Raw genomic sequence first — 25,948 nt, 5'->3', positions numbered from 1 at the left:
TTCGTACATGAGTCTAAAGCATATGTAATATAAAAACAGACATCATGTGTTATGTAAACAACATCTCAAAGGCTTTCGGAATATTCTTTATTTCCAGAGAGGAGGGGTGCTGGTGCGGGTGCAGGGGGTGCCGGTAGGAAGGAGGGGGGCGGGCGGGGCGGGGCGGGGGCCGCGGGCGGGGCGGGGCGGGAGGCGGTGGCGGCCGCCCGCGGATCTGCCCGCTTGCTGTCTCGGCGCTGCCATGGCTCCGCTCCGCTCCAGCCCGGCGTGGTGGCGCGTCCTCTCCCTGGCCGTGATCGGCCCCGTGCTCTGCGGCCGCCCGGGGCGGGCAGAGCCGGAGCCAGGCCCGCCGGCGGCGGCGGACCCGCACGGGAGGCACCTCTACAGCGCGGAGATGCTGCGGCACGGCGCCGCCGCCGCCCCACACTTCGTCATGTTCTTCGCCCCGTGGTGGGTACCCGGGGCGGCGGAGCCCGGCGCGGCCCGGCCGGCGCGGCGCGGCGCTCTCCCGCCCGCCTCTTCCCCCGTTGACGTGGCGGCGGGAGGCGGCGGGGCCGGGCGGGCGGCGGCGGCGGGGGAGGCGGCGGGGTCGCGCCGCCCCGAGCCCCGCGGCCGGGGGGAACAGGAACAGGCGGGGGAATGGCAGCCGGGGGCTGGGGGGCGGGCTGGGGACGGGGAGCTGCAGCCTCGCGTGTGCCTGGCCCGGGCCTCCGCGGCCGCGCTGGCCGCCCCCCTGCACAGAGTCACGGAGTCAATTGGGCTGGAAAAGATCTCTGAGGTCATCGAGCGCAACCGATCGGCGCCCGGAGCCGCCCCGTGGCAGCCGGCATTGCCCCCCGCATGGGGCCCGCGGTGGGAGCCGCTGCGCCGGTCGGTGAGGCTGGGTCAGCCCCGGTCCCTCCCCGGGCTCTGTTTCACGCCGTTCCTCAAAGGGACCAAGAGCAGCTGCTGTTTGGCGACCGTCACTTACTTAGCCTGTGTCCCCCAGATGCTTTCATTGCAGACTTTTATGTTCTCTGTGCAGTCATGAAATTTAAAGGCGAGTTTGCAAGTGAGAGCTGTAACTATAGTGCTGTGTCCCCAAGGCCGCAGGTATCCGAAGGAGAGCTGGAGAATTCTCAGGTTTGCAAGAGACCTGCTGGACTTCTGTCCTGGACTGGTACATTTGGCACAAGAATGGTTGAGAGGAATGAGGGAACAAGGCTTTGTTGGATATTCCTGGTTAAGAGGACAGCACTTCTCATCTCTGGGTCTTTCTAATGATTGTTCATAGTCTCTTTTCTTTGCCTCTTCCCCCACCTTCTTTTACCTGACTTACTGATATCCGGTAGAGGTTATGGAGAGTTTTGTTGTTAGGGTTGTTTGGTTGGGTCTTTTTGTTGGTTTATTTTTTTTCTCCCAAGTTTTTTTCAATTTAGCTAAAATAAGAGAAAAACGTGCAAAAGTTATGTTTTGATCCAAAGTTATCTGTTGCTACACAGTGCTGTTTAGGCATATGAGAGTCTTTTGAAATCAACAGCAGAAAAGCATTTTCTTTCAAAACTGAGGAACTATTTTTGTTGTTGTTATTGACTTATTTATGCCATGTGAAAATGTTAAGTGAAAGCTTCAAAGAGCCTTTGTTCTCAGAAGATCACAAAAGTGGAGGGATGCCTGACTTGCTGGTGAAGTGCCTGAGAGTGCTGTAAGTCCTGAGAAATGCCCATGCAGAGCAGGAATGCTTCTGCTTTCAGGTGATGATATCTGTGGTTGTCCACACTTTGGGTGTTTCATGGGCACCCCTAAAACCAGATGAGCTTTTTTTTATCCTGCCACACTGTAAGAGACCCTGTGCCAAAAGGGCTGTTGCAGAGTCCAGTGTATGCTGCACATCCTCTGTATGGATCAAAGGGAGTGCTGGCCTTGCAGACTTGGATCATGCTGTGCCTTTGGGAGGGCTAAGGATCTCTGCCCAGCTTAAGTGTGAGGACCTGTGTCGTTTCCCAGACTTGTTGAGCCTTCTCTGGATGTTCTTTTCATCCTTAGCAAATGTCCTCCAAATCTCTGTGTCTTGGCTTCAGGGCCCTTGGTCTAGAGTCCTGGCTGCTGACAGGCAGCAACAGGGCCAGGTTTCAGGTCCAAGGGGAAGAGAAGGACAAAGGGAACATCCAAGTGCCTGAGAGAGGTGCTTATACACACCAGTAGTTTTATTGTCAGTGGGATCAGGGGGCAGCCTGACAGACCTGGAGCTCTTGCCCCAGGGTGATGTGCGAATCTCCTAATGCTTCTCAAAGACTGCCTGTGTAATTACAAGGGAGAAGCCCAGTAAGGGGCCCACTGTTCAGCTAGGATTGTCTTTCAGATTTATATGGATGCTGCTAATGTTGCATCATCAATGCTGCGAGTAAGAGTTGGGTTGGAGCTGATGTAACCCTTCTTTTCCAGATTGTTGGAAGAAATGTTGCTGAGGACCTCGCTCTCAAATGGTGGCAGTACACATGGTCCTACATTTGTGTCAAATATTGCAGGATGCTCCAAGAAGAGATCATTCTGAGTCATTTGCCATCAGATGTCATAAGGTTTTTATTCATAAGGCTACTTCACTTGGTAGCTACCCTTGGGGACAGAACGATGAGCAGGTTACTATCTTGGTGGCACAAGATACTGAGTTTTTCACCATGCCAGTTGTGTATCTACAGAGGAGCGAGAAGGTTCCTGGTTCCTTAGTTGGAAGGAATCTGAAATGAGTAGTTTCACTACGTTATTTTGACTCATACAGATCATTTCAACATACATTCTTTCTTGGTAAACCTCTGGAAGTCTGCTGAGCTGCAGCAGACGTAATCACCAGAGTTCATTGCTGTTGAATTGAACTCTGTTGACTGGATTTTACCTTAGTTGGATTCTTTTGCTCAGAGCAAGACTGGTCCTGTGCTTTTTATACCATTATACATGTCTACATTTTTAACTGGATAAGGATTTGTGCTATATCTTGCTGTGGAGCTGCCCTTGTTGAGTGCAGACCTGAAGCTCTACTGATGGCTTCCAGAAATGTCTGTCCTCCCCACTGACTGCAGAGGGCTTATCAGTATCTGCACACTCCTTGTGTACCTGTACATCCCTTCTTGTCCTGGCCCAGGAACTCTGCCATCCAGTGTTGCAGACGAGAAATGCTGATACTGTGGGTACTGTGGGAAGAATGCTGACCTGTATGAGGCAGAACAGCCTGGTACTCTGTAGATGCTGCTACAGCAGAATAATCTCTGAGCACGAGCACTTGTGGCGCACAGTTGCTCAGAATTAAAATGGGCGGCCTGTCCTGCAAACTCTTAGAAATAATGTTTTTCCACCCATACCTCTTGACCTTGGTGTACAAGAAGCAGGGTTTGGGGTTAGTTTTTTGGTTCTATTTTTTTTTTTTTTCTTTTTTTGATGGGTCTTTCCTATGACCTTGTTAGTCTCTTTTGGAGCTTCATTTGTGTTTGTAAACAGAGATTATGAATGCTTGCAACTTTCTAGCCCATGCAGGGAGGGAAGAGCAGGACTCATCATTGATGCCCAGCTCTCCATCGTCCCCATTGTGGGGACCAGCCCCAGATGTGGAACTGGCAGCTCCTCCAACCCCACTGATGTAATGTAGAGTAGTAGCAGTGAAAGACTGTGTATGTACCTGGGGCTGCATCCATCACACAGGCGTGTAATGTTGCATGGTCTTGCTCTTTTTCGTTTTGATCTCCTTGCTTTTATATATTTTTCAGCTTACAAATTTCAGAAAAAGTATTTCCTTCTGTGTAATATTGATTTTATTTTTTTTCTTCAAGCTGGGAATGACTCACTAGTCAGTTACGGATTCAGATATGAACATTTTTCCTGCTTTATTTCTAATTTCTAATTTCTAATCCAAAGAAGGAAAGGAAAGGAGTGTGTATATCAGAGATCACAGTGCTGTGTATGGACAAGGCAACTCTGTTGCACTTAAAACACAACGGGTTAATTACTTGAGATTGCCTTACCTAGTTTTCCATGCTCTGTTCTGTAACACCAGCCAGTATTCATTCGGTGTATAGAATCACTGCATCTGCTCAGGGAAGGAACCAAGGAATCTAAAATCCTCCTCTTAATTCAAGCTCCGTGAAAGAATTGACTAGGGAGGGACTTTATTCAGAAGTTAAATGTTTAAGAAATATTTGATTTTAGTAATAATATATTGTATCCCTTCACAATAACAATTCAGAATAAGATGCCATGGCAGGTCGTGTTCCTCCACATAGTGGGAGCATGTGTGACCCACTGTACCTGACTGACATTCTTTATCTTAAAGTAAATCTCAAGATTTTTTTTTTTTTCTCTTAATGGTATCAGGATACCTGGAAAGGTGTGAATCCATGCAACTTTTCTACAAGTGTGTTCACAACCATTTGTATAAGTGAAACTGTTTCAAGTGGGAGCAACTTAAAAAAAAACACAAACAAACAAACTGGACAGCCTCACAGGATTTTTCTAGAAAGCTGGGAGAATGGCAGTGTTTTTATTAACAGCCTCACTAAGTTCAGGGAGTATTCATAGGATTTGTAGTATAAAAGGGTAGTAGCAAGAAGTTACTGGATCTTCCTGATTTTCACTTGAGCTGTGTTTGCAGCATGCTAAAGTTCTTAATAGTATTTGCTGTTGCTTATGTAACAGGGCTTGAGAATGGAAGACTTCTGATTTAATTGATTTAACTTCTGATTTAAAAATTTATTTTTAAATTTACCAAAATTACTGTTCTGCGTATGACTTTTTCATAGATTCATTTTGCTCTAAACGTGAGCAGCTATTAAACAGTATCTCATTCCTTCTGTCCACAGGTGTGGACACTGTCAGCGTCTCCAGCCAACTTGGAATGATTTGGGAGATAAATACAACAACATGGAAAAACCACAAGTCTACGTTGTTAAAGTGGATTGTACTGTAGATATTCCACTGTGCTCTGAATTTGGCGTACGAGGATACCCTACGTAAGTATAAAAGGATGTCTGCTCCTATTTTTCTTTTTTAGTTTTCCATGATCCTCTGCCAATTTCTTGAAGCTAACTTCTAAGCTATATTTTTGGTGGATTTCTTTGTATCCCCTTGGATCTGATATGTTCATTTTAAGCCTTTTTACCATGTTGCCAAGTATCATGTGATACATACTACTGTTACTCTTTCATTTTTTTCAAGAAACTCTTTTATGTCTTGGACAATGTCTATGTTTAAATGAAGTCCAGAATTGCCCTTTTGTTTTCTCTGGGAGTACCTCTTTCTCAAGCAGCAGTACATTATACATCTGTGATATGCATGATAGAGCTGGTTTCCGGTAACGGTACTTTTAAAAATAATTTGTCACCAGTTTGGTCAAGACTCTGCAACATTCATAATTACAGGTGTTCCATTAGATTTTTAGTGAACTTAGTACTCATAAAATGATAAATAGTATTACTTAGCAAAGCACTGGTGATGTTGTACAGACTTTTTTCTAGGTAAGTTTTCTTACATTGGTCTAGAAGAAATTAATTTGTATTTTAAGGTTGTTATGCTTATTCTGTTGTAAGGGATGTGTGCCTTGCTACCTCAACTTTGGTAGGCAGAACATGATCTAGAGTATATGAGAGGTTGGTGCTTTGGGGTTAGACACGTGTGTTACCTTTTTAACTGCCAAGAAGGAGCAAAAAAATATTTTTTTTTTCACTTGCGTCTTCTTTAAAGCTTCTTGCAAAAATGGATGGGATCCTTTCAACTGCTTTATTAAGTACTCATCTTAGTGGGGATAAGTGGAGAGTGTAATAATTTCTAGCCCTCCCACAGCCTGTATTTTTCAGTTTCCTTCCCTTTGCTCACTTTGTCCAGTGTTTTTGCCGACTCCAGCTACAACGTGAACTTTTCATGCGCTCCTGGCTGCACCCACTTGGATGCAGATGAGTATGACTGAGTAGAAGTTTAGAGTTATTAATAGCATAGTCCTTGTTGAGATAGGAATTGTCCTTAAGGGCAGTGTGGCTGAGTTCCACAGGAAATAACTTTTCACCAAGAAATAGTGCATATTACAGCTCTATTTTAATATCTCCAAAAGCGAGCATTGGTTGTCTTGGCATATATGAATAGATTAGATTGTGGTGCTGCTCCTCGTAAAACAGAAAGAGTGGCAGAGATTTTTAATCAGGAAAAAATCAATGGATGTGTAATTGCTTCATTTTTTTTCCTCTCTCTCTTTTTAAGGTCATTGAATATTTATGAATAGTTAGTGCTTGCTTTCACCTACTTGAAAAGTATAAATAACAAGGCAGTCATCTGCTAGTCATAGAAACATAGAGATGAAGGGGAATTCATGATATCAATTCTCTTCCTGTCTGAGTCAGTTTTAAACTAGTCTGTTTTTAAAAATGTCCAGCAAGGGAAATTTCACAGCTTCCTCAGGCACAGAGGTATTGTCTCAAGTCCAGGATGTGCTGATCCCTACACTGCTTTTGCAAACACCTGTCAAAGGAAAGGCTGCATCCCCTTTTCATCCCCTGAGAATCCAAGTGGCTGAGCAGGTCCCTGCACTTGTTAGTACAGTTGTTTCAGGATTATTTCGTGCTGCAAAATAAATACTGTCAATCGAACCAGAGAAAACTTAACCTTGTTTGAAGAAAATAAAGGTGCAGATAGTTTTTTATGCTGTTACCCTTTTTTTTTTGTTAATTTTGAAAAGTATTTCCATGAGGTGTGTTTTAGATGTTCTTTTGTTTAATTTTTGTTGTTTGCTTATTATTTTGACTTTCTGTCATCACAAGGAACATTCAAGAATACCTTAAATAGAAATGACAGTGGGAGTTCCTATCTCTTTTGAATATATTTGCATTATGTGGTTTTTCAACTTTTTCATATGTTCATTTTTTCCGACTGGGGAACAAGAAGAGAGAGAAAAACATTTCAATAAACAAAAGAAGCTGTACAAAATGACAGCTTGGCAAGGGGAACTGAGGACTAGTAATTGAAACTCTGATTTTCTATAAAAAATAAGACTAGGTCAGAATTCAATATTACCCCTTTATCAAATATAGTTCAAATTTTAATTTAAATATTTAATAGTAGAAGCTTTATGTAGTTTATGGAAAAGTTTCGATAGCAATTATTAAATGTTATAATCATGAAGTCTGAATCCCTACAGGCAGTCACTTATCTCCTTGCCCTATTGACTTGCTTCAGGGTGTTTTTAATCAGTTTAATACCACATGAAAAGTCCTACATTCCAAGAGCAGGGGGAACAAAAGGTGAGAAAGAAATCTGTGGGAAAATAAGTGCTAGATATTTTTCCTTTGGTGATGAAGAGAGGTGAACAAAACAAAATGGATGCTTTTTGACAAACTGAAATAGGATTTACAGAACTAAATGCTGCAATTTTTAATTTGCTCTTGCTTATTGATCAAAGTAATATTGAGCTGTGTTGATTTTTAACATGGTATTTATTTTATGCTGTTTTAAAAATCTCCTTTACATGGGAGTGAAAAAATTCTACCCATGACCCTTTAAGCTGAGGGAGATGTCTGATGCTGATGTTAATAGTCAGGAGATCTGTTACTGCAGCCTGAACTGCATTGCTATGGATTAGCAAAGCACGTTGGCTTTCTGAGAATGTTTCCTGTGTGAAAATTTTTGCCTCACTCTTTTCTCACATTTTGATCCTTTAGCCTAAAGCTGCTTAAACCAGGACAAGAACCTCTGAAATACCAAGGCCCTAGGGACTTCCAGGCACTGGAAAACTGGATGTTGGAGAAACTAAATGAGGAACCATCTGTAAGTGAAAAGGAAATATGCAGTGGAAATACTCTTTTCTGCAGACTTGTTTATCTATCACTTCTTTAAGTTAGGTTTCATTTTCCAGGAGGAAATTGCTCCTGAGAATAAAAGTCAGGTCACAAAATCAATATGAAACAGCTTACACAATAGTCAGAGTAGTAATTAAAACTGTCATCCTGTGACCTGACCTCTGTTTCCTGTATTTAAAACTACAGTACATAATGCAGTTTTAATGTTTATAATTTTAACATTTTAAGATACAGTTCTTGGTGTCAATTCAGTCAATTCAAATCTGTAGGCCATAATGTTTCTAGAATAAGAAAAGCAATTTACCTGTAACACATTATAAATTGCATTTATATTGGGCTTACTTACCTCTTCAAACATGGATGCCCTCTTCAGCTCAGTTACTACCTGTTAATGTTGTAGCCTAAAGAAAAGGTTTAAAATAATTGGTTAAGTAAGATAAGCTAATACCATCACTAGGAAAACCCTTGAGTTTAGGGGTAGCATTCACATGTAGTAGCCAAGCCTTGCCTAAAATGAAATTTGTGATTGCTGTTTCTAATCAAGATAAAGCTTTGTGGATTGCTGAACCACAGTTAGAATGTGATTATATTTAAACAAACATTGTGTTTTTAATAATTAAACATTAAATGCTAAACTATTTTAAGAAATGTACTTTGAGGTCCTAAAAAAATCCTTTCCAGCTCTAACCCTAGTGTCTATAAAGTATTCACTTGATATTGCTGAAGTGCCAATGAGTTTGCTGTAAGTTATGCATATGAAATGTTTACTCTATTCCCATTGTTGCTGTCTTCATGGAGCCATTAGGTAGACAGCATTCCTTCTGGCATTAGGGGAGCAGAAAATAGCTTTTGCACTAGCTATTTTTAAATAACCCAAAGACCACTGAAACTGGTGCCATGGCAGATGTGGCTGATGTGAGATGCTATGGAGGGACTGTTATGTAATTTAAGTGTATTGCTGTGTGGTGATGTGATGACTGCCATAGCGATTACTGTGCTCTGTGACTGTACTACAGCACAGTGAAAGACTGTTATTCCACTGACTGTGATAGCTCTTTTCTGTGTGGCAATCTTTTTCACATTTTGCTTTCAAATAGTTGTTTGCTAGGAAACATTAGATACCTAAATCAAGCTAAATAAGGATATTGCTTTAGGAATTTAAAATTTCAGGGTACAGAGTCTACAAGACTGTCACAGGACAGCGTGATACAGTAATCAAATGTTGTGTATTTACTGTACAAGAGAAATAAAAGTTAATTTTTTTCATTAATAGGATCCAGAATCTGATGTGGAACCACCTAAAGCCCCTGAACCTAAGCAGGGAATGTATGAACTCTCAGCAGACAATTTCAAGATGCACATAGCAGAAGGTAACTGGGATTTTTTTATAAGAGAAACTTGCTTACAGAGACATTAGTAGTGAGAAGTCTGTACCAGGAACGTTAGTTTTCAGGGGACCTCCTTCACGCCATTGTTTTCCCATAATACCAAGTGAAAGAGGATGAAACTACAAACTGTAAAAATGCAGTAGTTTAATTACATATTGCAGACCATGAGAAAGTTTTAAGTATGGCACTTAGAAGGCAGTAAAATCACGGCCCTGATCACAGGGAAGAAGCTAGTGGGGCTTGTTCAATGAAACTGTCTCTTTTCCCAAGTTCCTTATTCAATCACAGCATTGCCACTTCCTTTGTGTTTTTGCAAGTCCCGTTTCCTCCTTCCCTAGGAGCTGACTTTTCTTCCTCCCAGACTGTTATTCTGGATAAGTATAATCCACCCACTTCCTTCTTACGGTCCCCCATCCCACTCCAGTATGGCCCTTTATTTGATATTGTTTAGCTTCCTTTCTCCAGAATTTAATATGGACAAAACACTTCACCTGTTTGGCCATTTTAAAAAATATTTTGTCTGGAAGCCTTAAAATTAATTCCAGGAGGGATACCTAATATGGGAAATTTTAACACCCACATGGTGGGTTTTTTAGAGAATGAGCAAAATCTTACAATTCAAGCTTTGAGCTGGCATACCACCAGATGATCTTACTATCTCTGTCTGTTATCCAAAAAGCAAAGTCTGGATTAAATTAAATGTCTGTACCCATCTGATACCAATAGTGAGGTAGATACTAGAGCTTCTTAAAGTAACTATGAACTGATTAGAAATGTTTTCAAGTGTAACAGAGCATTTTGTGCATCTAACTTAAAATTTCCCAGCCTGTAGGGCTTAACACAGAATGAAATCAAAATTCTTAATGGGTTTTCCTCTAAGCCATCAGGGAGATGCTAAGCATTTATCAACTTTAATATCTTCTCAGATTGTAAAGTTCAGTGTATATATAAATGTTTTAATATTTTTATTTTAATATTTTTATTATGTATCCATTGGCCTTCATAGAGGAGACATTCTCATGGTCATATCTGATGGTTGAGGAGGTTTATGATAATCTATAAATCTGTTGTCCTCTCTTCAGTTACAAAAAGTTCAGTGCCTAAATTTAACAGGAGGCTTAGCAGTTACACCTGCAAGGTTGACTTTTACTCTTTTAATTTGTTTTAACAGAGCCTTGTCTTGATGGGTGCAAAAATGTGCAGCATTTTGAATTAATTAATCTTAATTGAAGGAAATGACGTATTCCGGTACTTTGCAATTAATATTGTACTAATTTAAACTAAACGTTAGTAGGATATAACAGTGAGACTTTCCTCTGCGTAAAACACCACAAAAACATACTAAAGGCAGCAAATTCTGAGTAGTTGACATGAAAACAGAAAGAGGAGGAGAGAAAAAGGAGAGCAGAAAACTGAACAAAACTTTTTAGGTAAATCATAGACTTAAGCATTTCTTAGGAAACACCATTTTGTTAAGTTGAAGTTTATACTTTCATTTATGCTGTTATATATTCCTTGGTAGTTCTTTCTATGCTGTAACAGGGCAACTGATTGACATGGTAGAATTAAACATTGAGGTAAATGGTTAGGCTAAAAATATCAGTTTTAATATCTCATTTGTTGTGTTGAGATTGTGAAGCTGTTTGGATTTTCGGGAAATCTGGCAATGCTGTGGGACTGCATACAGTATCGAAAACCTAATTGCTGAAGTATTTTGTCCTGGCCTTTGATTCACAGTGTTTCCTATCTTTAACTCAGGAAATACCATGATAAATTTGCAGGCTGAGATTAGTAGCTAGTCTTTAATTGCAGCCAAGTTCATTCCACATGAGTTAAATATTTTATTTTTTTTTTAACTTGAAAGGTAATCACTTCATCAAATTCTTTGCCCCTTGGTGTGGTCACTGCAAGGCTTTGGCCCCTACCTGGGAACAGCTGGCTCAAGCCTTTGAGCATTCGGAAACTGTCAAGATTGGCAAGGTAGGTGAAGTGCTCTTAGTTGAAAACATGGTTTGTGTCAATGAATGTTTCAGCCTAGGATCATGCTTTTTGTGCTATGATTTGCAAATAGCAACTGTTTTGTCAACCTTTAAATCCTTTTATAGTCATAGTTTCTATTTTAATTTTGAGGGGTTTTTTCTTGCACATCTACAGTTGACAGGACTCCCTCATTTTCAGCAAGGACTTGTTACAAACACAGCTTGCTCTCTGTATTTCAGGGAGCTTGGAATAAGGCTAATACTTCAGATGCAAGGAATAGTATTTTGAGACTTGCTTTTTATTATGTGTCTGCTTTGTCAGAATTTGATAGACTTCAGTATTTATTTTGAGAAAGTGACTTTTAATCTGTTCTTTACAGCACTGGGTTCCTTAGCAAGCTTTAGCCCTACAGGGCTCCTTATGATGACTTATTTCTTTGTTGGTTTGGGGTTTTTTAACTCTTTACGCCCATAAAATTTTTAAAGGTTTCAGAAGGTCCTACACCTTAAAAATTGATATCTTGTCCTGCTTTACTATTTCTCTTAGGGTTGATAACCAGGTTCTGTGTTGTATTTACCATGGGAGCTTGTTACTTGTACGTGGAGTGACTTCTGTGCTGAGGTATGGAGGTGGTCTGGCAATTGTAGTTACTGGCTTTATTTGCTGACCCATACCTAAGTCCAGGTGGCTCATGATGGGAATCCCTCTGCCCACAGTGGAAATCTGACTGTGCTCAACTTCCATGTCCTTAAGCTTTCACAGTTGTTCCACTGATCAGAAAGACTGCATAATAGCAGCGTTGTCAGTACTGCAGAGGGACTCTCCCTCTGATGTCTCCTCTGCCTCTGCCCTCACAGCACTTTCAGCTGTATTAGGGGTGATGAGCTTGACTTTTTTTTTTTTTTTATTCTTTATTTTTAATACTTTTGAAAATCTGTCAATTCAGGTATGCTGTAGATGTACAGAGCAGGTCCACACAGTTGAACTTTAAAGGAGACATATATATATAAGCACAGTTGATCTTCAGAGAAGACATACATACATACATCTATATATATACACATATATATGTATATATATATAATTTTGAGACCTGGTGGATATAAAATTAAAGAATAAGGTATCAGAAGCTATTTCTCCCTTATTTGAGACCTTTGTTTGCTGTCCTAAGAAATCTGTGCTCAGCTTAAGTATCTTTCTGAAGTTACCATTCTGTGGTACCTGGAGAAAAATAAACAAAGAATTTTCAAAATTTCTGTTTTATTTAGTTGTCTGTCACGTTCACAGTTCATATTATGGAGAGTTGTTATGTAATGCAGCCACCAAGATTTGTCTTGATGCCTAGGCAATTTTATGTAACTGTATACCTTGTGAAAATATTTGAAACATGTCTTGGCTAAGGTTATAAGTCTGTAAGTAAACAGGAAACACAGCTGTTTCTAAGAAGGTTGAACCATGACCTTCATCTAATCTGCAGGAATAGTGTCTTAACACTGCTTAGTCTTTAGAATTGATCTTCAGTGATCTGGAGCAAAGTGTTTCTAATGTAAAAGTCAAAATACAAGTGCCGTGTTGAGCAAAGGCTGCAATGCTTAAGTTATCTTTTTTTTCTGCTTCAAAAAAGATTATAAACTAATAACTTTACAGATTGGTTTGTGACGTATTAGAATTGAATGTTGCTATGCAGTTGGAGCTTCCCTTGGAGTAAAGTTAACTTTCTAGTAGTTGACATGTCTTCTGAAGTCTTTAAAGAGTAGTCTTTCAAAAAATGGATGAGCCAATATGTCTTTGCTCTCACATTAGTGTTTTGTGTCTCATTGTCCATGCACTGATTTTATTAACTGAGAATACCAAGTACTTTTTAATTGAAATCTTTAATTATGTCTTCATTGTTCTTTGTAACTGCTATTACTTCCTTCTAGCCATACCTCTCTCCTAATCCCTTCTTAAAAATTAAAAATAAAACACACACACACAGAGCCTCTCAATTATACAACCAAGCCACTGTTTAAAAGGCAGACATAATCATTCTCAAGACAGTACTTGGTATTGAATTTTGCCAAGCCATGTATTGCTTGTTCCTGTATTTTTCTGGGATTTTAAACAAGGGAGGCTGTGATGCTTGTTGTATGTTTATTTTAGGCACTGAATAGTTTTGGGGTTTTTTTCCCCAAAATGTAGGTCGACTGTACTCAGCATTATGAAGTCTGCTCTGAAGCCCAAGTTCGTGGTTATCCCACACTCCTCTGGTTTAGGAATGGTGAAAAGGTGAGTCTGCAAGGTTAGCAAAAGATCACACCATTTTTTTCTGAATAATATTTAGACTGTGCTTGCATTCTGGAAAAAAAAGATCAAGTGGGCATATACAAAAGTCTGCTTGTGAGAGAAATAATGTTGAAGGTTCAGTTGGATACTAGAAGAGGTAGACTTTGTCTGCAGATAAAAGTTAGAGATTTTTGCTGTTGTGTTTTGCAAATGACTGGTATAATGTTCATAAATCTGAAAGCAGTATCTCCAGTTACACTACTGTGTGAGAGAATTCTGGGTTTACTTTATTCTAATACTTTACTTCCTGTGGAACATAAAAAACATAACTGAAATAGAAATAATAATAAAGTATGTAATTTTCACAATGTGTATCAGAAGGTTGTCCTCTGTAAATGTTGCCCATTTGCTGAGTGATGTCTAGAGATGCAAATTTTCCCTCTTATAAATCTGAACACTTCATATGACACTGTGAGTGAGAATCCTGTGGGCCCACTTGATGTTTTTCCTTGCAGCAATTCAAAGAATTACAATATTCTGAAGTTATGGGGAAATAAAATATTTATAAATACCATGTACATGAACAGCAGTCAATAAGCTAAATATAAATCGTAGTGTTATTTATAATGTATTTCACAATTTCAAGATTAATTAAATGTATTCAATGGATATTAAAAACAGGTCCACAAGAGAGCCCAGGACATTACTAGCTCTTACCTGCTAGGTTGGGGGGGGGGATGGTTTTTTGTCCCATTCATCTTGCATTCATTTTTGAACATTTACTGTATTGGAGATGTAAGTTTTGCTACTTAATCCAGTTTAGTGGCTGTTGCTTGTGGCAGTTTTCTGGCACTCTAAAGAGAAACTGGCTGCAAGTACATACCAGTGCATGTGAGGTTTGCTATGAGCATCCCTGCAAGATGAGGCATTCTAGGGAATTTAAATAAGCAGCACCTGCATTTTTGAATCCCAGCCTGATTCACATAAGAAGTATGTGGCCTTGTTACCTCTCGAGCAGCAGTGCCTGGCACATGTCAGAAGCAGAACTGGAAGCTGAGGGAGTGCTCAAATCAAGCATGGTGGCATGTCCAAGGCAAGAGGTTTTCAGTTAATTAAACTTTTGTCTTTGTATGATGTGAGTTGGAAGAATGTAAAGTGTTCTGCTGTTTTTTTCAGAATGGTTTTCCACCTGCTTTATTTTTATTTTTCAGACAGCTACAGATGGCAAGATACTTTGCCAGAACAATACTCTCTTGATAGAGAAAAGTTAGTTTTTCCTTGACAAGCCAGATCAATTTTCTGACCCTTTCTAATAATTGACGTTTGAGTTCCTCAGAGTTATTTGAATCAAGAATGCAGTGAAAGAAAAAAATCCCTGTTGTTGTATTTGGTAAAACTGAAGCTTAGCCATTAGTCCGAGCAATGTATTTCAGTTCACATGTCTTTTCTCCATTGGCAGTGTGGTATTCCCTGGTGACATACTGCCACAGCAATCCCATGTTCCTCCATGGCCTGATACAATACATTTTAAAAAACACAAAACAACCCCAACAACTTTCCAACAGTCTGGCCCAGAAATTCCTGAAAATCTCTGGCTGCTGTGATACTGTTCAGTAAGGGGGGGAACTGCTTCAGTCATCCAGCCTTGTTATCCATGATACCATCATCCCGTTTGTCATAACTGAAGTCTGGTATGACATCATCCCTTTTGGTTAGATGGCGCAGAAACCCTGGGAGGAATCCATGGGCGCTGACCCTGCCCTGCTGAAATGGATACAAACCAGCAGGTACAGGCTTCTTGCATCAGCTTATATTATTTCCTTAGTCACTCAGAGCCAGTGCAAGGAAAGAGGCCATAGTTACAAGTAACATTATCAATGACAAAAAAAGAAAAATGTGTAGAAGGAGCTCCAAAGGTACAGGAAAGTTGAGATGTCTGTTCTTCCTTCCATTGTATGGAAGCTCGTATGTTGTTTCTTGAGTCTTCCTCATCTGCAAGTGGAGGTACATCTTGTCGCCCATGCCTCCTGGGACCACATCTCAAGAGTTCTATCCAAAATGGATATGTAGTACCTCACAGATAGATCTCGAACAAAGAAATAAGTATTAATTTTCACAGAGAGCCCTGAGGGCAATCACACAAGAGCCAGGTTGGAGAGGGCCAGCAGTGGATTTGAGACTAGAAGCTGCTCACAAGTGCCCTGATTTCTTGTTCTCTAGAGTTGTGAAAGTACCCGAAATATGGGGAAGCATCTAAAGCAAACTGTGGCCTCTCAGAGATCTGGCTGGTTGACTGCTTTATGTGCAGGTTAAAAAATGGGACTTAACTTTCCTGAGAGTGGTGGTGTTGGAAATGTTTGCCAGCAGCAGGCACCTGTTGTCTCTTGCTCCCAGGTGAACTTAGGTGCCCAGAGAGTACTGCCTTACTGTTTGGGTTTTCTGGAGATGTGTGACAAGTGTGTAGGCCAGAGGAGTGACTGCAGTCTGGCAACATACAAGTTAAGGTTTTCAGCCCTGTCAAAGCACCGGGCAGAGCTCACGTGGTAACAGAGACCACCACCAAACAGGGTTGGATGTGTTATTGTTCATTGCAGTAGCTTTAGGTTCAAAAAAATAAAAGCTTGAAAAAGCTGACTGCAGTGAGAGAAGAAGGTCAAAGTGGAAAAGTGTCAAAAATTTGCTTCTACATTTCTAAAATACCTTTCACTTCAAGGAAATTTTAGATTGTTCCCTTTTGCTACAGAAAAATCTAAGGTAAAACCTAAAGACATGGAGTGAATGGAACGTTATGGAGAGGTTTAAGAACTAGATAATCATATTTATTATTAATATGCTTTACTTGGCAATCTTATGTTTTTCTGGTAATTATTTATTTGCTAGATTAATTGCATATACACAGTTGCACAAACTATTTGATAATTGTAGGGTGACCAGTACAAAGGGAAGAGGGACTTCGATTCCTTAAAAGAATATGTGGATTCCCAACTACAGAGCTCTGGTAAAGAGCCACCAGCAGATAAACCTGCTGAAGCTCCACAGCCACCTGCAGAACCCACCCATGTTGAGGTAAGTGCTCCAGTACTTTGCAGTGATGTTAAGTGTTCAGACTGTTTTAGCAACCTGTCCAAGTCTTCCATGTGTTTTTCTCTCTTTGATAGATTGACGATTTCTGGGTGTAAACTGTACCAAATATTTTCTTGGTTATTTTTTTAGTTGTTAATGAGTGGAATCAGATCGTAAATCCTAGGGATACTTTTACTAAACTGATTAATTGGAGAAGGAAAAAAAAATCTGGCTCCTTTTTTATGGTTGCAATAAATTGTTTAGGTAGAGTGGCATAAATGTGGTCTTTTTGGTCCATGGAACTGCTGGTCTCTATGACAGCATATTTCATCACTATAGAGATGAACATTTCTCGCAAGATTCTCACTTGAACCAGGGAGGTGGTGCATGCTGCTAAGCCCCTAAAAGAAGCCAGGGTCCTATACTTAGTGACTATCTGCAAAAACAACGAACAAGCAAAGATTATGAAGACCAGTCTAGATATGGTAAGGTAATGTGTCCTGTGATAAGAAAAGTCCTTGAGGTTGGAGACTTATTCTAATCTTGGTTGTAGGAGCTACAGGCTTATAAAAGTTGCCAGGAAATTGCCAGGAATAACCTTTGCGGAGTTGTACTTCGTGTAATTTTCTGTCTTCTCTAATCCCTTTGGCATTTCATCTGCCATTTTGTGAGATGAATGAAAAATTGGTGAGGCTGATTTTCAAGCGTAATTTTTCATGAAGTGTGGAAAACGTACTTTCTGCCTAGAAAATAAGGGACAGGGATGTACACTCCCTTCTGATGTAGAATGAACTTAAGTAATTAAGCATCAATAATATTAATATAAACACCGTTTATATGTAGCTTCTTACAGGAGAATATTACCTTTCCCAGTTGATTTTTCCAGCAGCATTACCCATCTTGCATAAAGTGGCTTACCAAACATTATAGACCACATAGGTTTGTAATTTTTGTACCCTTCAGTTTTTGTTGGTTTTTTTTTTTTTAGTTGACCTCATAGTTGGAAGATCCTAACAAGCTGGTGTTAGTACAATGCAGAAAGTAATTAGTCGTCTATTTTTATAGAAATAACACAAACCACATGTGACGCAAATTCCCACTTATGCCTTGCATTCACCAGCACACACACAAACAGGAAAGGATTGTGGAGGGATTTTTCTGCCAAATAATAGTAGACAGACACGGTGTAGGACTCAGCTTGTCCTTACAACTTCACATTGCAGCTTTGGATGCCACAGCTGCCTGGTCGCTCATGATATCAAGACTCCTTGATACTGGTTTTGTTTTCATGAATTTTGAAACAAGGGGCCAGCCCATGTAGCCAGCAAACACTGACTGCACTTGGCATCAGCTGAACAGAGCTGGTACCACAGGCAGCAAAAGCAATGAGTTCCAACTCCAAATTTGTGTCCCAGTGTTAAGCCCCTACATAGATTCCCCCATGTCTTACATAGGCAAAGTACTTGCCAGCTGTTTTATGGAAGCTGTACTTTTATGTCCATGAGAATTCTCTTCCAGACATTGCTAAAATCGTTCAAAAATGATCCAGGTGGGTTAAGGTAGTGTGACCAGCAGATGCTCAGATTATGTGATTACATAAGGTGTCTTCTTTGAAGAAACCAAGCTAAAATTGAGCTTTCTGATATTAAATTTATTTTTGTGGTTATATAGTTCACATCAATATTCTGCTAATAATCTACAGATTTTTTAAATTTGTTTTACTGTGTGAATCATGGGGAAGATGTTACTTATGGGGTTTTTGGATTTCATATCTTATATTGTAAATTAAGTTTAGAACATCAGTTTTAGATATCCATTTAGGAAATTCAGACTGGAAGAATATTTATTTACTGCTCACTTTTTGCTTTATTTAATTATTTCTAATTATTAAATAATTAGAAAGTATAATTTCTAATTTCTACATAATTCTTTAGAGGTAATAACACTTCAACTTAATGAGATAATTTCATGAACTAACAGTTATTTGGAGAAATGTTTAAAGGTGCTGGATAATTTGTAATGTCAAATTTCATTGTGGCTTCATAAAACTTACTGGGTGATGTGATCTTGTTTTTTCTTCTTTCATTTAAACTTGAAACTTTTATAGGCATGACATTTATTTACTTGTTTTTAATCCCTCCCACCCTTAAGGGTTTCACACAAAAAATGAAGTTTCAGTTCTGTGCTCTCATATGAGACTGTAAGCAATGTGCTGTCTTCCCATCATTCCCTTGCTCCTGATGTTATCAGGAGAAAAAATTGTTCCTGGCATCCATAGAAGTGTGATATTATGATGTCCTCTTGACAGGCAAATCTGTGTTTCTGGTAACACTTTTTTCTGTGTATGCAATGCAGAGATATAGTGGACAGGGAGAACAGCTGTTGAGACATCACTAATGTGCCTTGAATACCTCATTAAAATCTCAGATGGCCATTAAGTGCCTGAAGCCAACTTCTCTAAGGGCTGTTCCCTGAAACAGTGTATTCAAATGAAGGTGATTTTTTACAACAACTGAAAATTTGGATAGAGGCAAATCCCCTGAAAATAGGGAAGTTCTGTTTCTCCAGTTATGGATGAGATTCAGTGTGAAATACAGTTTTCTCTACATTTCTTTAGGGGAGGAAAGTAGCTGAGAGGTAAAAGTGAGTCTGCTGCCGCTACTCTTGTTTATATTACTAATAATATTATCTTGTTTCAGTTTCCCTTTTAGGTAGGTAAAAGCTAAATTGGCTGATGTTGTATACACAAGAAGTTTTGACCTCTTTTTCTCTCTCTTTTTTTTTTTTTTTGAGCAGGCTGCAGTGCTCTCTCTCTCTGAAAAAGATTTTGATGAAACCATTGCTAGAGGGATCACCTTTATTAAATTCTATGCTCCATGGTAAGAAGTTTGCACCTGCTGTTGTTCAGGATTATTGCTGGTCTAAGATGTGAGTGCATTAGTCTCTGTAGGTCTTGGGAGTTGTGTGTAGTATGGTATTTGTTGTTGGGATCTAAACTGTGAATTAACTGAAGAATGTGTGTGTTGGCAAGAGTTACAGCAGAAAAGCTCAATCTGGTTTTAGCTCTCTTGGGATGCCTCTCTGTGGAAAGGCTGACAGAGATGCTTTACTGTGTCAGGTTCAAGGTAATTCTGGGGAACAAGGAGAGTGAAGCTTTCTTTGCAGGCTCAGCATGTTCCTGTCCCTAGATTAGGATAAGGTGAGGGGAGCGTATCTCCAGTGTTGAGAAAGGAAAGCATGCTGGCTTTTGGGCCCTCTCCTGCCACAACCAGCCTCTCTTGGAAGCCTCATTTAAGCACCTGAGTTTTGATACAGGCTGTTAAGCTATGGATAATTGCCTGTTACTCTTCAAACAACTGCCAAAAAACTAATTTGCACATGTGACAATTTTAAGATGTTCTTAAGAGTGTAGGTTCATGTAGTATGTTCTTATAGTGACTCAAGGTAGAAGTGTCCAATACAGATGGCGTAGGTGTAGACACCCAATGGAAGGCACTGGAGGGAGAAATTAAGTAATGTCCTATCTGACATCTGCCATTACTGCTATATACAGCAGAGCCTGGGACTCCAGCTGGGATAAGACCTCGGTATTACAAACTCGTAGTACAAATATTTCTGCCTTTCTTTTACTGCTCCCTTTCTGAGAGAAAAAGAAAGTTTAACAGTTCTCTTTCTGGTTTATAGAATTCATCTTATTTGTGCCTCCACTGAATTTAATGAAACTGGCATGCCATCTTGCTCATCCATTGCCTGGTCTCTTAGCCAACAGAGGGAAGCCTAGTGTAGGGGAAGAGATTAAAATTAAGCTGTATGTCACTGTGTGGAAGATAACACATCTCTGATTTCATCACTAGCCATCCTATTAATGTAGTATATAAAATATAAAAAAATCTTTTGTTTGGGGTGGTAAAAGGCCCCATTACAAAGCAACACAAGCAAATGCAACCCATATGTAAATGTGCTTAGGCTTATCAAGATATTAACTCTGACAGTAGGCATGCATGTAGGCAAGAAGTACTGTAGGCAAGAAATACCCAGGAATGTTTCATTTTATGTAAGCTCAATGATGCAGTCTTTTCCAGTGTTGTCACCCTTTTCACCACAGTGTGGTTTGCTGCTTGAGAGCCATTTCTGTGCCTTCTTCCATCTGAAAGATCTGCTTTTGGGTGTGAGCAAGGATTTTCCACCACTTGGTTAAGAAATACCCTACCCACAGTGCACACACCCCTTCACATTTTCTGCTCTCTCCTCACTCCCTTCATCCTTTCTGTGCTCAGTGAGGGACTGGGATTGAATCTGTGCCTGTGCTGCTACTGTGCCACCAGCAGAACAGGCTGGTAATTTACCAGTTTGCACCTGTGCACAAAGCATCTCCAGTCTGATTTCTGAACCTAGGGCTTGTTGGCATATCTAGGAGTTCATTATCTGAGAAACTTTTTCTGGAAAATTTTGAGATAAAAAATGCTCCCTTTTTGATTAGTTTTTATTAATAATACCATCTCCGCATCTGATGAGATTTTCATGGGATGCTGCCATATAGGATCAATGCTGGATGGCAGGCTAAGAAACAGTGGTGGTTCAGAATGTAGAGTCAAGTTCTTAAACCAGTGTGTGCTCCCTGGCTGCAATGCTCAGAAAGCTACTGTTTAGCAAAATGCTTCCTATATTTATATAGTTGGTATCCCAGTTTTAGCTCCGAAAGTCAGGCTTATGTATACAGTTGTAGTACTCTCCATATAAATGAAATTATTCTCTTCCAAGTGGATTAACTTATGTAGGGCTCAGCAAACACTATTATGTTGCTTGCTAGTTCTGTCTTTCAGTTAGTTTTGGATAAATATTAATGTTAACTTGCATAGTAAGCATAAAATCACCCTGTTCTAGTAGTTTTTGTGCGTGGTCAGAAATGCTTTCATACTGTCACTGTGTATTTACAAGGTGGTTTAAATATACACTGGCTTGCATTAAGAAAACTTTTGCTGAGACATCTTTCATTATTTTTGTAAATGCCCTGATCCGGCCTCAAGGCAATTATGGGGCTGTTTTAATAATCCAATTAAGGTGCAGCTGGGTTAGAACAGAATGAGCAATGCAGCTTTAAAATCTAAAGTGCTTTGGGAATTCTTCTTGAAGGCAGTAAGAAGTTCACATTAGGAACTTGGCTAAGCCAAGTTCAAAATATAAACAACATGAATACTTTACTATGCATTGGTCAAGGAGGCCATTAAAAACTGAAAGAAATTTAATAGGGAAATTAAAATATCATTTAAATAATTAAACTCGGGCTATGTAGCTTTAGCGTAACTGGCATATGCTACCTGAAAACTTAATTTGTACTACAGACATTCTGTGCCTTCCTAAAAGCATGTTTGTTTCCAAGAGATCCCTTTTTTTTTTTTCTTGTTCCAGTTAAATATTCTGTGTGCTTGTCTTTATTTGGCTTCATATTTCTTTGTGGGGTAAAATGTTAATGCACCGACATCTAGAATACCATTCTAGGCAAGACTAACAAAGGCCAGAAAGTATTTCAGTGCTAAACTTAAATAAAATCACTTGTTTTCTTAGCTCATTTACTGACATAATAGTGCAAGGGACTTGGGGGGCCAAATCATTAGCAGATAGGAAAGGCAGCTAGTTACAGCAATTGCAGTAAGACAACAGAGATAAACTGGAAAGTATATCTGCTAAACAAATCTCCCTCTTTTGTTTCTAGGTGTGGCCACTGTAAGAACTTGGCTCCAACTTGGGAGAATCTTGCCAAAGAGCAATTTCCAGGTTTGACTGATGTCAAAATAGCAGAAGTAGACTGCACCGTGGAACGTAACGTCTGCAACAGATTTTCTGTAAGTGTGGAAGATCTGAAATGAATGGGATAGTATGGTGTACCAAATGTTGGAGGCTCCAGCCAAAGTGGCTGCTGCAGTCCAGGTGCCTGGTGACCATGCTGTTTGTCAGCAAAAAAGAGGCAGTTCAGAACAGCACCTGCTGACACCATTTCTCTCCTGGACTGTTTGTTTAGACTTGGTCATTCTCATTATTGGATAAAGCTGAAGAAGTCTCTATTTTAAGAAGCTTCCCTCTGTGAAAGCACCAAGGCAGTCTTGTGGTATCTCGTGGAAAGTTCTGTTCCTAGAAAAAAAAAAGTCTTTTGGTGCTGGTAGGCAGACAATTGAAGACAGAGCTGGAGCTGCTATCCCAAGAGCCTAGAGGAACATTATTCACTTAAAATGTTCAGACATTTCAGATTGATACTGGAAGTTCTGCTGTGGGTTTGGGTTTGTGGGTTTTTTTAAATTAAAATGGCCCATTGTCTCAGAGGGCTTCAGGGGCTTTTCATAGTCGGGTATATATGAGTGATGGATACAAGTCTGAACATTAATAAGAAGTTTCCTTTTTGTATGTGTCTTTTGAAGGTACGTGGTTATCCTACACTTCTGCTTTTCCGAGGCGGAAAGAAAGTCAGTGAACACAATGGAACGAGAGACCTTGAATCACTGCATAGCTTTGTCTTGCGTCAGGCAAGGGATGAACTGTAATAAAAGTCTAGATGCTCTGCCCCTGGCTGTCTTTGTACAGTGGCTGAGGGATTTCTATCTTTGCTAATTTTCAAATAGTGTATTTGGGGGGTGGGGGTAGGGATTGGGGCTTTTTTTGTTTCTTTGTTTCTAGGAAATTGAATGTACTAAACACTGGTATCTTCCCCTTGTGTGTGTGTTAAAGACATACTACCCTGTGTGTGAAGGAAAACTAACAAGTAGCTACTGTGCAAATTGGGAATATTTTCAGCATTGGTAGTATTACTGCATTTCTGCATTCCTGCAATGAAATGTAAATGGTTTCCTTTGAGACTAAAATACATTAAGAAAACCAACAGAAGGGCAGCAGTACAATATTTCTGTCTTCAGGTTAGATTTGGTTAAAAAGTAATCCCTACAAACTGCTCACCATTACTAGAAAGGCAAAAGCTACAGCTGCATTGACTTTTGCCTCTACAACTGCACTTAAATCCTATTTGTGTTAATATAGCTGCTGAAAGGTTGAAAACACACACACACCTTTGGAAGATACCAGGCCCCCTTGAGCTGGTTGTTTCCTGTTAATCCTCTCAGCATGGGAGGTCTAGCCATAATGAAAGTGATGGTACTGTAACATGTGCCTGAACATTACTGATGCCACAGTGTACACGTGGTCAGGTGGATTTTTATAGGCTGCTGCCATCCAGCTTCAGAGGTGCAACTATGCTCTACTTCTATAGAGCCAGAGTGAATAATAGGTGCTGTTATACCTGCTCCGTTAATAGTAAATGATCAGTTAGACTTCCAAGCTGATAATGTGTTTCCTTGCCTGAATCCAAACTTTGTGCTGACCTGCTCCTTATTCAGAGTACTTAGAGAACAACAAGTAGTACAATATTTAATATTTTTTTCCATTCAGCTGGTCTATAGTAGTGTAAAATAGTTCCCCCCTCTTCTTGAGCCTTAACCTTTTTCCAAGCAGTAAGCATTGATGAGTTTGAATGCTAGGGCCACGCACTTTGTGGTATCTTGGATTATAATATGAATCTATTCTTTGGTGCATAAGATGTTCCATGCTAGATTTAATGAAAGCCAAAGAATTTACATTGCAGAGACTGTCATGATACAAAGGCAACAGCAAACCAAGGACTGAATTCTGCTGTCTCACGGGCACAGAAACTCATGGAATGAGGATAGCTACAGGCTAATTTGACTAATCTGTCAAGATACTGGGTTTTGTCCATCATATGGAGTAGGTTGGGTTGTTTTTCTTTTTTATAAAAAAAAAGGCAAAACATCTATGAACTTTTAAACCAGTGAATTTCTCCTGGTACTTCACTTCACTGTCTGTCCAGAACTTTTGATTCTGTTCAATCTAAAAATGTGTGAGGGTGAAAAAGTCACAGTGAAAGCTAAGTGTTGTACAGGCAGATGTATTGGAACAATGTGTATACTTCTGCCTTACAGGAAGCCTTTATTACGTTTTTAACAACTTTCTAGTGAAGCACAATCTCATGAGTTTCTTGTATAAAATCAAAGTGGTACAATTGTTTACACTGAGATTTTTCTAAATAAAAACTTTTTAAAAAAGCAGTCTTTCTATAAATGATACAGAACAATGAATATACAGTGACAAGTGCAATAAATTATAGCTTGTATTTACAAGAAGCCTTTTAAATGCAAGTAGAGGTAAGTGCATTCAATACAAGTTTAATATTGATCAAAACAATTTGCTATTAGCTTCTGCTAGACAAAGCATGGCTACACTGCATATCCTTTAAACCAGTTTGTTAGTTGTGTGAGTCGAATGGAAAAGGTTGCAAATGTTGTAGACATTCTGTCTTCCTGTAAACAAACTGTCCAGCTAGAGAATGAATGGCTCCTAAACTTTTACATCTGAATTATAGCTTTAGAAGTGTCCTGACTTCCTTCCTGGGCAACTGGTAATAGATGAGGCCACCTCATGAGGGGAGGGGAAGGAAGTTGCATAAGAACAAGTGTATAAAGTTGTGCTGCTCAGTCAGAGAGTGAACTGGCAAGACCAGCCAGGGCCTGAGTTCATGGTAGTGTTTCTAACACATGGTGCAGCCAAGCCATCTTATGCTTGCAGGATCAGAGTTAAACAGTGCTTGGAGCATAAGAGAACTGAAACATTTACTTTGGCACAATTTTGGATGCTTACTGTCATGACAGCTGTCAGGAGGAGACTTACAGCCTAGGCATAGTAGCTGGTCCTTCTGGGCAAAATGATCTTGTGTGAGACGTATGCTCTACGACTGAAGTGCCAACACTTTCTTTAGCTTCTCTGCCTCTCCCCCTTGTCTTCCCTCCCAACCACCAAGAAAAAGACCTCACTTTTTTTGGGTGTTGTTAACCCATCTGGTAAAACTCAGCAGATGTCCAAGCAACTGCTAAAGGCCAAGCTGCTATGTGAGATTAAGACCATCCCAGCCAAATAAAGCATGTGTGGGCATACTGCTGCTGCTGCTGCTGAGCTGAGCAGCCACCGTGGCATAGGGTCAGTCTATAAGAAGTCCAGCAGTTTGTTCACACCCCAGGGGGTGGTCCCCACACCGTCCCCCCACAAGGCACATATGTGGTGTTCTGAAAGGTGGTTTACCACATGATTTTCTCTCCAAGCTCCTGAAAGCAGGGAAGGTTGTATCAAAGTTCATGGTAGCATCACAGAGTCCACGTGAAGACTGTTTGTCAGTGACATCCACAAGCTCTTACTACCATATTCCTGTATTTCTTCAAGATTACATTAGAATTATCATCAAAGTAAAGAACAGATATGGCATTTAGTTTGGTAGGTGCACAGCATGGTTTGGGAACGTAATCAGGATTCATAAGATGAACCTGTTGCCAAGAAAGAAAACACAACTGAGACAATGGTATCTTGTTTACAAATTCACCTGGTGCTTTGGCA

At 40.0% G+C, this 25,948-nt stretch overlaps 2 protein-coding genes across 2 annotated transcripts in view; one reads left to right on the top strand and one right to left on the bottom strand.

Moving 5' to 3' along the window:
• The first annotated feature begins 203 nt into the window (after positions 1-203).
• TXNDC5 (thioredoxin domain containing 5) lies at positions 204-24,603 on the top strand. Its single transcript, XM_027654107.1, has 10 exons — positions 204-450; positions 4,827-4,976; positions 7,671-7,776; positions 9,082-9,178; positions 11,061-11,176; positions 13,358-13,444; positions 16,367-16,507; positions 19,301-19,383; positions 22,218-22,347; positions 22,918-24,603. The coding sequence occupies exons 1-10, from the start codon at positions 242-244 to the stop codon at positions 23,038-23,040; spliced, it is 1,242 nt and encodes a 413-aa protein (XP_027509908.1). The 5' UTR covers positions 204-241; the 3' UTR covers positions 23,041-24,603.
• BMP6 (bone morphogenetic protein 6) overlaps positions 24,465-25,948 on the bottom strand; it is an 87,140-nt gene continuing 85,656 nt past the window's right edge. The window contains exon 7 of the mRNA XM_027654106.1: positions 24,465-25,878. Within this exon, the coding sequence (XP_027509907.1) occupies positions 25,729-25,878 (150 nt within the window). The 3' untranslated portion in view covers positions 24,465-25,728. The remainder of the gene's footprint in view (positions 25,879-25,948) is intronic.

This window comes from Corapipo altera, unplaced genomic scaffold (assembly GCF_003945725.1).
Source record: "Corapipo altera isolate COAL_440 unplaced genomic scaffold, ASM394572v1 60, whole genome shotgun sequence".
In the NCBI taxonomy this organism is placed as follows: Eukaryota; Metazoa; Chordata; class Aves; order Passeriformes; family Pipridae; genus Corapipo; species Corapipo altera.
The sequence above is the reverse complement of the archived record's forward strand: the minus strand, read 5'-3'. Positions and strand labels throughout refer to the sequence as shown.

Coding starts and splice junctions, on each gene's coding strand:
- TXNDC5 (XM_027654107.1), top strand. CDS start 242: ATGGCTCCGCTCCGCTCCAGCCCGGCGTGGTGGCGCGTCCTCTCCCTG. Junction 4,977..7,670: donor GGCGTACGAGGATACCCTAC/GTAAGTATAAAA, acceptor TTGATCCTTTAG/CCTAAAGCTGCTTAAACCAG. Junction 9,179..11,060: donor CAAGATGCACATAGCAGAAG/GTAACTGGGATT, acceptor TTAACTTGAAAG/GTAATCACTTCATCAAATTC.